Below are 11,928 nucleotides of genomic sequence, written 5' to 3'. Positions count from 1 at the left end.
TGACAGTCCTAATTGGCACTTTCCAGAATCAGGCTCATTTTAACTATGCACTCTGATGCTGTCCCATGGCCAGCTTACAGGCTTTAGCTTCTTTGCTATACTTGTTCATTCTCCATCTCCTACCATACAGTTTGTATATCAGTTCCCTGAAGGCGATATCTGCCAAGAAAAAATCTAGTCACATCAAGAATAATTAGTTTTAGAAGAAGGCCCCAAGTCTTGAAAGAGAATAAGGAAACTGAGGTTCTCTCCATTGAAAATATTAACACCATCTGAAGTTCTCTGAAAGTAAGGGTAAAATTTCTACATTGAGATTTGCTACAAAGGTTAAAAAAAAAAAAACCCTACAAGAACTGAACCGGAACATTTTTAACCTGAAAAACAAACTTTTATTTCTAAGTGGCCTGCTCTTTCTGTAATAAAGTGTTTTGTTTTTTTAAATTTAGTGGTGAATGCATTCTTGCTTCATAAAACATTCTTGGGGTGAAGAAAGCACCCCCATAAACATAGATTCATGGTCAGTGGCATAGGAAATGTTAATCACTCAAATAATTGGAGATTTTCTTCAATCCCTACACGATGATTGCTTGCCTTTGGCAATATTTTTTCTCCTAATATTATCTCTTATTGAAAAATTCAAATAAGACAGTTGGGTTCAAAGCAAAATTAATGTTAAAAAGCTTGCGATCATTAAAATAAAATTGCAGAAAACACAGAAGAGAATAAGCAAATATCTACTGATGTTCAAGATTATTGTTTCCCAACCCAAGTAAAGGACATTTTTTTAATCCACTGTCAATTCTATAACTTCCAACGCTAAAGGTTAAACATTCTTGATTTGATCCACTCCTAGACTTTGGTTTCAGATGCATAAAACACATAAAATCATTTTAAAGACTAAATATTCTTGAGGGATAGACTAGGCAACTGCTTCAATCCATGACTTTAAATCAGTTCATGCTATGTTGGCAAAGACTCGAAGCAATTTCAAGTCTATTTCAAAAGGGAGGAACTTCCTCAACAAGTGGAGAGGTAAAGGGTCAGGGTGATTGCTTAAAATCTTTAAAATTTGAACTTTTGGAAGTGAAAAGCAGCTGAAAATGGATACTTCTCATTTACCCAGGCACGGCATCTTAGAGTCCTGAACAGGTCAGACTTTCCCATTTGATATAACCACAGATCTGTTACCACAAACCCTGTTACTCTGGGTCATGCCTAGATTTCATTAGGGTCTGGAGCACACATCTAGGAATCCACATATAGTGAGTGATCCCACCATGAAAGCTACAATATTTGTGAAGTGGGTGGAAGTGCCTCAAATTCCTCACTGCAATTCTCCCAGGTAGGTTTGAGATGAGACTGTGCTCCAATGCTCACCGTGGGCAGGGAACATGTCTACCAACTCTGTTGCACTGTACTCTCCCAAGCACTTAGTACAGTGCTCTGCACATATCGACTAAGACCTAGCCAACCCAAAACTGAATGGGGAAGGTCAAGAGCCTAAAAATTCCTCCTCCTCTAACCTATACTACAAAATGCTGCAGACCATCTTACTGAAGCATTTCTTAACCCACGTCTCTCCCCTCCTCAAAACCTTCCAGCAGCCTCCTGTGTCCCTCTGCCGGAAAGAAAAAGCTTCTCACAATCAGTTCCCAGGCTCACCACCTGCCCCGAGGAGCTGCTCTCTTCCCCTTTTTCAGCAGCTGGCTATCTTTGCTCCTCCCAAGCCCAGTTTCCAGCTGGACCTTGATCACGTGCTATCCCTGATTTAGAATTTCCTCATGAATCCACATTAAATGGAGCTCAGCTCTCCCCACGTTCCAAGGCCCCCTAAAATCCCACCCCCGACCAATAAAGCCTTCCAGATTACTTCACCAGCTCCCTAAACTCTATGAATCCAGTGGCCAGCTCTACCACTTGGGAAATTCTTTATGCCCTTATGCAATACTCGTGTCTCTGTTTTCAATTATTTATCTTGACCACTCTAGTTGTAGATATGTGGGTCTCCCCCGTTAGAGTCCGAGCTCCTTGTGGGCAGGCACCAAGTCACACTCACATCCTCTTCTTCCCAAGCACCGACTATGATGCACTGCACCGAGTGGACACCCAAATGTGGCGGCTTCTGGGAACTCAGTACTGGGCCTAGTTCATGCCACAGTCTGTGCACGTCACGGGAGGAAGGGCAGGATACGCTTGTGGAGGAAACCTTCAAACCAAAGACACAATTTCCTCACATATCACTACTTGGCACGGTTTGAGCATGTTCTACTAACTCTGACATCTTTTAGGGTCCCAGCAAATCCTGGCATTATACTCATTTCCTGATGAAAATTCTATGCATTTATACCCTCTCCCTGTGTGGGTGGTTATATTCTGCTGAATAATACACTTTTCGTTTTGCCTTACGTTACATAACATCCGGTCACAATCCCATCCTGGCAAAACAAGAACGTAAAACTTGTTAGGTGACTAAAGTGCTCTCAATGTGAATTTACAGGTCTCACATTTAAGTCCATAATACCGTGACTGAAAATGAATCTGATATTTATTAACGTGACAAAGAACAAGCAAGCCCTCATCTCACCAATAGTATTCCCATTAAATGAAAAGACGCTACTGCAGTTTGAAACTGAATGATTTGGAGACAGGTTTGTGTATCCACTTCCTCTAATACTATCTCTCAGTGGGCTACTAGAGTAAGAAGTGACGTTTTGACTGAAAAATGGGTATTTTTATTGCCAGCCCAGGATCAACAAATATATAAAAAAAATCCCCAACAATAGCTATCCTTCTTTTAGAGCGGTACTATTGGGAATACATCGTCATAGCATACTCCACTACAGGAAACAAAGCCCAAAGTCAGACAGTAAAAGATACTTTGACGCCTTTCTTCTGGTAAAATTTCATACTCAGATTAGCATGGATGGAAACCAACCAGATATGGATGTTAAAAAGGAGTTACTGTTGGAACAAGTGTTTAAGATCATGTTTAATTAAATAGGGAACCAAGATACAGTAATTGTGCCTGTACAATAAAAGATTTGGGACTAAAGTCTGCCAGTGTTCCTTAAAAGTGAGGGAAGCGGGGAAAAAGCAAACATCTTTCAGGTCCTGATGCATGCAAAAGGTAAGTGAATTATGACAGAAACTTTGCAGTTCACCAAAGGTGAATTATGACAGAAACTTTGCAGTTCACCAGAAGAAAATGGCATATGCATTTTAAATTATTTTTGGAAATTCTCCAGATACACTTATTTCCATACATGATTCAATCTTCATCTTCAGAACTTCCGACCCCAGATTAGGGATAAACAATGGATGGAAATGGGACGAAAATTAAGACTATGAAAAGCAGTTCATTTAAACATGAAGAAGTCATTGCTACGGTCAGCTGCCCTTGCTTAGATACTATTTTTTTATTGTATTGCCTTTGGAAACTGCAGAAAGCAACCTCATCAAAATGTATTTTTACTAAGTCACTAAATCAGAAGTGTTGATTTGGTCCGCCATTGCATAGAGCAAATTGCTAACCAGATCAATTAGATGCTCTTATAACCGGTTCCTCCAAAAGGTACTGTGACTAATACAGTGAGTTCAGAATCAGACTCGGGGATGCAACGGCATGCCAATGCATGGTGCAGACCTGAACCCTGAGCCTGGCATCTTGATTTCTGGAGCATTCTGTGCCTGGGTGGCCTTAACTTCCTCTTACTTCTCATTGCGTCGAAATAGGCTCTGCACACAGCCGTTACTCAAAATCCAGTTAGCTTCCCTGATGATCTCCCACGCCCATCCAATCCCCTGCCCAAGAGCTGATCTCCAGTTTTAGGGAAGAGCTGAGAAGAGCTCTTGCCTCTTGCCTGCTGCATTACCTCGGACAGGTCGCTTAACTTTCCCCTGCCTCAATTTCTTCATGTGGAATATGGGAAACAAATCCTCCACCCGCCTACTGAGACCATGGGCCACACGTGGGACGGGGGCCGTGTCCAATTTGACTCTCTTGCATCTATCCTAGTGCTTATAGTATAGCGCTTGGCCCCTACACCTTAAGCCCTTGACCAGTACCACAGGGATTATGCATCCATCCCATCATTTATGGTTTCCCTTTGCTTTTAGCTTGAAGACTTGCTGTTGCCTTAGAAAAAAAAGCTGCCAACTCTAAATACCTTTTGAAGAGTGGGGGCTGGGGTGGAGAGGAGGAATCAGAGGTAGAGAAAAGCAAATGTTAAATGCAAATATGGAACACAAACAGCACTCAGCACTGTGCGGAAGAAGAGCATGTGAATGTGAAATAGGTGAGAGGACAATAATCTAGTCCACAAGCGGTGTTAGCTGTAACAGTAACCCTTCAACTGACAAATTGAATAGTTTACCTATGAATTAAATTCACCAATACTAGGACTACGGGTAAAAGCCCCAAAGAAACTACACTGTTCAAATATGGAACTTCCAGAAGATTTGAGAAAATAGAGTAAAAAAGCATGTTCACTTAGCTTCTCAGCTAAATCCATTCTTTATGGCCCCCAGTATTTAAACTATCATGGATTAAAGCCATGAAAATAAAAATTTCAATTTGAAATTTTATTAGCATGTTGCTAAGATGGTCAATAAACATCAACACTGTAGACTTTGTTGACATACTTGGAAATTGCTCTTTTTTTAATTTCTTTTCTCCCTTATTCCTCCCTCCCTCCTCCCTGCCCAGCCCAGCCCATTAATACTTGCATGTCAGAACAAGCTAAACATACTGGCTATGATGTCTTTCCAAGCATTCAGTACAGTGCTCTGCACACAGTAAGCGCTCAGTACATATGACTGAATGAACAAATGAATGTCTTTTTAATGCTGGTTTCTGGAATGTTGCCACGATGACTCCCCCCGCCCCCCTCTCCCCCAGCACACCCACACAAACACACACCCACACCCACACCCACACACACATGCCCTCCACCCACATCTCCTTTCTTTTGAAACTCAGTCCAGGGGCTGTGCCCTAGAACCGGGGCCGGCATCCTTAAAGACATCTGAACTCAGGTAACCCATCCAGAAGCACAGTGAGGAAACTGCCATTGTGCTTCTCTGATTAGGGCCCCAAAGTACCTTCCAAACAACAACAACAAAAAGAAAAAAAGAAAAAACCACCCCCAAATTTGCCCCACCTCAAAGCTTTGGCCAAAAAGGAGATCCCCGGCTTGTTCTGCCTGCTGGTGCCAGCAGCGGCCTGGAAAAGAGAGCGAGGCCATTAGCAGAATGTCTAGGGTCCAGAGGGATACGAACACACCTGGGATGAGGAGCAGGGAGCTGGGAAAGCCTCGCTGGACAGAGCGACAGGCTCGGGATGGAGGGGACAGGTTGAAAAAGTTGCATGTTTAAATACAGGCCTACCAACTCTATTCTACTGTACTCTCCCAAGCTTTCAGCCCAGTGCTCTGCATATGGCTATTGAGTGCTCAATAACTACCAATGATGGATCCTGAGACCCAGAGCTTGCGGGTGGGGAGGGAGCTGGCACTGCCAGGCTTGGCAGAACACTGAAGGAGAGGGTGAGCAGTGGCACAGAGGCAGAAAGAGAAGGGGAAAAGTGGGCCAGGAATGGGAGACCGAGACCCAAGGAGCGGAGCTGGAGGAGGAGGAGGAGGAACAGGGCTCAGATGAGATGCGCTTAGTACGGTCGCTTAATACAGTGCTCTGCACACAGTAAGCGCTTAAGAAATATGATCGAATGAAAACCAATGGGGGTGGGGAAACGACACGGTGAACAAAGGATGTACCCCAGTTATCCGAGGGAAACCCAGGGAGACAGACACTAAGCCAGACCAAAAAAACACGAACAACGAAAACAGTTCTAGAGGAAATCTCAGAAGCCCAGACGGCCGGGCTCTCCGACACCCTGACGGACGGTGACCTTTTATTGAAAAATAGAATTGTTCGCGGGGGGGGGGGGGAGGAGGGGAGAGACGCTCTCCTTGGCCCCCATTCGAAATGACCCTTGTTGTAGATAGCCTCTTCGATCGAGGACGGGGTTGGGGATGCGGGTTGAAAGGGAAAGGGGAGATAGGAGGAGGGAGATCCACCCCTCCCACCCCCATCCGTTATCTTTTTCGGAGGCCTCAGGCCTGCCCGTTGGACTCAGGATGTGGGAGCTGGCCATGGTGCTCCTTGGTACTGTTTGAGCGCCTCCCCAGCACCTTCCTCCCCCTCCCTCTCCTACGGGACTCCGGGATCGGTGCCCTGGGGGTCTCCGGGTGTCTTTCTGCCCCTTCCCCAATAACCCCCTCCCCCCCCCAACCCTTCCCAATTTGGGACTGTAGAAGCTGGCACAGTAGACCTCCCTAAGGGGGCTCTCCTAGGGGAAGGAAGCTGGCAGTAGCCCTCCACCTTTCATTCCCCCCACTGCCACGCCCCTACCCCCACACTCACACAACCCCACACCTTGGTGCTGGTCCTTGCTCCCATCTTTCCCCCAGCAACAGACACATTCCCTTGCCCAAGCTCCTAATATTCAACGGGTGGGAGGGCATTCCAGTCGCCCCTTCGCTTAGAGCAGCCTCCGAGTGACCGGCCCAGATCAGCAGCAGCAGGCTGCAAGGGGGGGGTGGGGGCAGAGGTGGGGAGAGGGAAGGGAGGAAGGTTGTCAGAGAGCTGGGCATGAGATTGGGTGTGGGGATGGGAGAGGAGGGAGAAGGACAGAGGGAGGTTCTCAGAGAGCTGGACTTGAGATTTGGGAGGGGAGAGGTGAGGGGGGAGGAGGACAGAGAGAGGTAGGGAGGTTGTCAGAGAGCAGGACATGAGATCTGGGAGGGGAAGGGTGAGGGGGGAGAGGGACAGAGGGAGGAAGGGAAGTTGTCAGAGAGCTGGACATATGATCTGGGAGGGGAAAGGGGAGGAGGGAGGGAGAAGGAGGGAGGTTATCGGAGAGTTGGACATGAGATGGGGGAGAAGGGGGAAAGGAAGAGACGGAGGGAGGGAGGGTCAGAGAGGTGGACCGGAGATGTGGGAGGGGAAGGGTGAGGGGGGGAGAGAGGGAGGTTGTCAGAGAGCCGGACAGGAGATGAGGGAGGGGAAGGGGGCGAGAGGGAGAGGGTCAGAGAGAGGGAGGGAGGGAGGGAGGTTGTCAGGGAGTGGGACAGGAGATGTGGGAGGGGGAGGGAGGTTGTCAGGGAGTGGGACAGGAGATGTGGGAGGGGAAGGGGGCGAGAGGGAGAGGGTCAGAGAGAGGGAGGGAGGATGTCAGGGAGCGGGACAGGAGATGTGGGAGGGGAAGGGGGCGAGAGGGAGAGGGTCAGAGAGAGGGAGGGAGGATGTCAGGGAGCGGGACAGGAGATGTGGGAGGGGAAGGGGGCGAGGGGGGAGGGTCAGAGAGAGGGAGGGAGGATGTCAGGGAGCGGGACAGGAGATGTGGGAGGGGAAGGGGTCGAGAGGGAGAGGGTCAGAGAGAGGGAGGGAGGGAGGGAGCGAGGATGTCAGGGAGCGGGACAAGGGATCAGGGAAGGGGAGGAGGAGAGAGGGAGGTTGTCAGAGAGCCGGACGGGAGATGAGGGAGGGAGAGGAGGAGAGGGGGCGGCAGGGCGGTGTGGACGAGCCAGTCCTGGGGGGGCGGCGGCTACTCCTTGGGGTCGCCCAGCTGTTCGAGGCTCCTGCGGGCCCCGAGGCGGGCGGCGGCGTCGAGGCGGCGCTTCTCTCGGATGAGGTCCTCCAGGCTGTGGAAGGTGGCGGTGCGCAGGGGCCCGTCGGGCCGTTGGACCTGGAGGCAGTACTGGGGCCTCGGGGGCCGGGCGCCGGCGGGGGCCTCGCCCCCGGCCTTGAACTCGCGCTTGCCGAAGCGGCACCAGGCGGCGAAGCTCTCGGAGTCGGCCCAGCAGATCTCGTGTCGGCCGAGGCCCAGGTGGCCGCTGGCGTTCTGCACCACCAGCTCGGCTCCCAGGGGCCGGTAACGGTACCAGCTGGTGACCACGCGGCCCACGTGGCCCGCCCCGGCCTCGGGCAGCCGGTCCCGGCGGATCTGCCCCCGGTGCAGGTGGACGATCTGCCCCCCGCCCACGTAGACGGCCCAGTGCGGGGGGTCATCGGGGCAGGCCGCCGCCGCCGCCGCCGCCGCCGGCCGCAGCCGCAGCAGCTCCAGCAGGTCGCCCGGCTGGCACAGGGCCGGCAGGGAGGCCGCGGGGAGGACGCTCAGGGCCTCGCCCTGGGCCTTGGAGAAGATGCATTCCTCCCCCCGGAAGGCCGAGACCTGGGTCTCGTCGAGGACCAGCCGGCGCAGCTGCTCCTGCAGCGGGTGCAGCGGGTGCAGCTGCTCCTGCAGCTGCTGCAGCGGGTGCAGCGGGTGGTGCAACGGGGGCTGGAGGTGCAGGTGCAGGTGGCAGGGGTGCGGCAGGGGCCCCGGGAGGTCGCGGCCGGGGCTGCGGCCCGGGCCCTTCAGGCCGTACCTCTCCGGCTGGCCTCGCTCGTCCAGGTCCTCCTCCTCATCGGAGAAGAAGTAGGCGACGCCCACCCGCAGCTCGTCCTTCTCCACCCCCGAGGGGTCCCCCGTCGGCAGCTCGCTGTAGCTCAGGTGGGTGATGCGATCCAGTTGATTGCCCATCAATGCCGGGGCGAGGAGGCCCGGGATCTGGGAAGGACGGGACACGGAGGCCGAGGAGACGAGGCGGGAGGAAAAACAGGGTCGGGGGGGGGGGGGGGGAGGGAGGGGGAAAAAAAAGCAAGGAAAAATCATCCGAATCATAGTATCACCGTCGTACGCACCTCCCCCCCCCCTTTCCCCCCCTCCCCGCCGACTAAAAGTTTCCCTCGCATCTCTCCGGACAACGCTGACGACCGACAGCGATGGTAACGCGGACCATTTCTAAGGCGCTGGACATTGCGCGCCCAGCGCTGGGGCTGCATCGGACCTCCAGACCAAGGACCGACCGTCCTCGCCTTCCCTCCCTTCCTCTCCCCACCTTGCCCAGGTCGAGCTGCCAGGGGGCTCCTGTCCATCCCCCAGCCCCCTTCCTCCTCTCTCTCGGCGGGATCCCGTCCCCGGCCTTGGAAAGAAGAGGAAGGTAACCCCCGTGAAGCACCAGCCTGAGCCGGGAGACCGCACGCCCCTCGCCAGCCAGCCTCTCGGGCCTCTCATTCACTACATTCAGTAGTATTTGTGGAGCGCTTACTCTGGGCAGAGCGCTGTACTAAGCGCTCGGGAGGTACAATTCGGCCACGGATAGAGACGATCCCTGCCCAGTGACGGGCTCTCCCGGTGGGAAGGGGATGGAGGCTGGGGATGGAGGCCGGGGAGTGGGGGAGGCTGGGCACGGGGTGGAGGGCACCGTCCAACCTGCCCGAAAATGCAACGACAAAAGGAAGAAGCGGCGCAGGGAGCGGCCGGCTCCCGGGTTTGTGACACCTGCCTTGGCCATCCAAGACGGAGCTGCGGGAAGAAAAAGGGAAAATAAAGCCGTGGGAGGTCCGCGGGAAGGAGGGGTGGGGGGTAGGAAGGTGGGCACCTTGGGATGGGGGGGGGGGGGGGGGCGAGGAAAGTCCCCGCGTGGAGAGTAAACTCCAAACTGTCCAGAGCTCTGGGTTTTCCTGCTCCCCGGGCACCCGGCTATAACGTGCACCTTTTCTCCTGCCTGCCCCTCTCGCTCTCCTCCTTCCTTCCCTTCCAACTCCTCTCGCCTCCTTCGCACGAAAAACGAGAAAATCCTGCTGCTTAACAAGGGAGGGAGGAGCATTTTCCCTCCGGCCCATTGCTCACAAACACCCCGGCCCTGAGACGGGGAAAAAGAAGGGGGGAATTTTTTCTTCTTTTTTGGGGTGGGGTGGGGGTTGCAGAAATGACCACCACCCTCACCAGGTCACACACACACACAAAAATCCGACATAAGGGGAGAGGGAGAGACAAACCAGAAAGAACAAAGCAGTCCCTCTCCCTACCGGTGATCTCCCCGCTCCTGGCAACGCCAAACTCCTTTAAAGTCTTCCTGTCCCCATCGGTCCTGCGGAGGTGAAGGAGTCCTCCCTGGCCTTTCAGCCGGCTCTTTCTGCTGCTGCTTGGGTGCCGCTGCTTGGGTGCCTCCGCCCCCCCAGAGCTGTGGCTTCGGTGCCAGGCGCGCCCCTCTCCGGTGCGCCCCTCTCCAATGCGCCCCTGTCGGATGCGCCCCTGTCCGGTGCACCCCGGTCCGGTCCTCTGCGGGCCGCTCTCCCCGCCCCTGGACGTCCTCTCCGGCTCTGGACTGGACTCCCCCGCCCCCGGCCAGCCCCGACCAGAGCGGCGATGCTAAGTAGCAGCACCTCCCAGCTCCAAAACCCGCCCCGCACGGTGCCCATTGGCTGGAGCGCTCCCCTCGGAAAGCCGGGGCCTGGCCGATGGGGGTGTCAATCGCGGGGAGGGGAGTCCAGCTTGGGTGTCTCCTTCCCCCACCTCCACCCACCTCCCCTCTCCCCTTCCCGCACCCACGGGCTCCTCCGCCGGCGCCAGCGGAGGGGCAGAGATGCCCGAGGAGAAGTGCCACCGTGCCATGACGTTGCTGCCGTCGTCCTGCCTTTCCTCTCCGGCGGTGGAGGGGAGGGAGGTGGGGGGGGGGGGCCTGGCTCAAATGACACAGCAGGAAGGCCGTGTCGTGGATTTGAATCACACCCTGATCGTCGTCTCCTCATTCCTCCCTACAATGGGATTTGTTGGGCGCTTCCTCTGTGCGGAGCCCTCTGCTAAGCGCTAGGGACGCAGCGGGAAGGGTTACGGGGGTACCGTCCTCACGCCTTACCCCCGGCGCACAGAGCATCTTCGAGGGATAAAGCGTTTTCCCCGCAGCACTTGGGCGTGCATCCATCATTTTTTCTAGGGTCCCTCTCCCCCTCCAGACCTTAAGCTCCCGGGGGACGGGGAACGAATAGGCCCACTCATTCATTCATTCGCTCCTATTGATCGAGCACTTACGATGTGCAGAGCACCAGAGCAACAGAGACCATCCCTGCCCTATAACGGGCTCGCAGTCTACGGTTGGATTGCGCCCTCCCCGGCACTTACTGCTCTGCTCGGCACGCGGTGCGACTAGCCCAGTGCTCTGCACACATTAAGCACTCCATAAATCCCGGCGGTTGACTGATCGACGTGTAATGTCATCATTCTAAGCAAAATTTCACGGAGGATAGAACTGTGGTGGTTTCCGTTTAATTGGGAAGGTGACTGATCTTCAGTCCTTATTTCTGCACGACTTTTCCCACCTCTTACACTCATCAGTCAATCATATTAAGCGCTTCGTACAGTGCCCTGAAGATCTAGGCTACAAGGCTCTCCATCACCTTGGCCCCTCCTACCTCTCCTCCATTATGTCTTTCTACTGCCCACCCAGCTCGCTCCGCTCCTCTGCCGCCCACCTCCTCACCGTCCCCTGTTCTCGCCTATCCCGCCGTCCACCCGTGACCCACGTCCTCCCTATGTCCTAGAATGCCCTCCCTCCTCACCTCCGCCATACTAACTCTCTTCCCCTCTTCAAAGCCCTACTTAGAGCTCACCTCCTCCAAGAGGCCTTCCCAGACAGAGCTTCGCTTTTCCCTCTGCTGCCTCTCTACCCCACCCCTTCGCCTCCCCTCAGCTAAGCCCCCTTTCCCCCCCCACTTTCCCTCTGCTCCTCCCCCTCTCCCTTCCCCTCCCTTCAGCACTGTGCTCCGCCGCTCATTTGTATATATTTTTATTACCCTATTTATTTTGTTAATGAGATGTATATCCCTTTGATTCTATCTGTTACTATTGTTTTTGTCTGTTTGTCTCCCCCAATTAGACTGTAAGCCCGTCAATGGGCAGGGACTGTCTCTATCTGTTGCCGATTTGTACATTCCAAGCATTTGTACATTCAATAGTCAAAATACGATTGAATGAATGAATATTCATTGAGCTTAGTACAGTGCTCTGCACATAGTAAACGCTCAATAAATACGATTGAATGAATG

The 11,928-nt window shown here is 53.2% G+C and overlaps 1 protein-coding gene across 1 annotated transcript; it reads right to left on the bottom strand.

Annotated features, from left to right (window-relative positions):
- Positions 1-7,486: 7,486 nt before the first annotated feature.
- Positions 7,487-10,417, bottom strand: LRATD1 (LRAT domain containing 1). The gene is made up of 2 exons (XM_029068206.2): positions 9,913-10,417; positions 7,487-8,608 (listed from the first exon to the last, which is right to left on the bottom strand). The coding sequence occupies exon 2, from the start codon at positions 8,579-8,581 to the stop codon at positions 7,604-7,606; it is 978 nt and encodes a 325-aa protein (XP_028924039.1). The 5' UTR covers positions 8,582-8,608; positions 9,913-10,417; the 3' UTR covers positions 7,487-7,603.
- Between the last annotated feature and the right edge of the window lie 1,511 nt (positions 10,418-11,928).

The sequence above is a fragment of the Ornithorhynchus anatinus genome, chromosome 1 (assembly GCF_004115215.2).
Source record: "Ornithorhynchus anatinus isolate Pmale09 chromosome 1, mOrnAna1.pri.v4, whole genome shotgun sequence".
NCBI lineage: Eukaryota > Metazoa > Chordata > Mammalia > Monotremata > Ornithorhynchidae > Ornithorhynchus > Ornithorhynchus anatinus.
This window is presented reverse-complemented; position numbering and strand designations above follow the sequence as displayed.

What these genes read in the sequence shown, in the direction of transcription:
- LRATD1 (XM_029068206.2), bottom strand. Translation starts at nt 8,581, where the DNA reads ATGGGCAATCAACTGGATCGCATCACCCACCTGAGCTACAGCGAGCTG.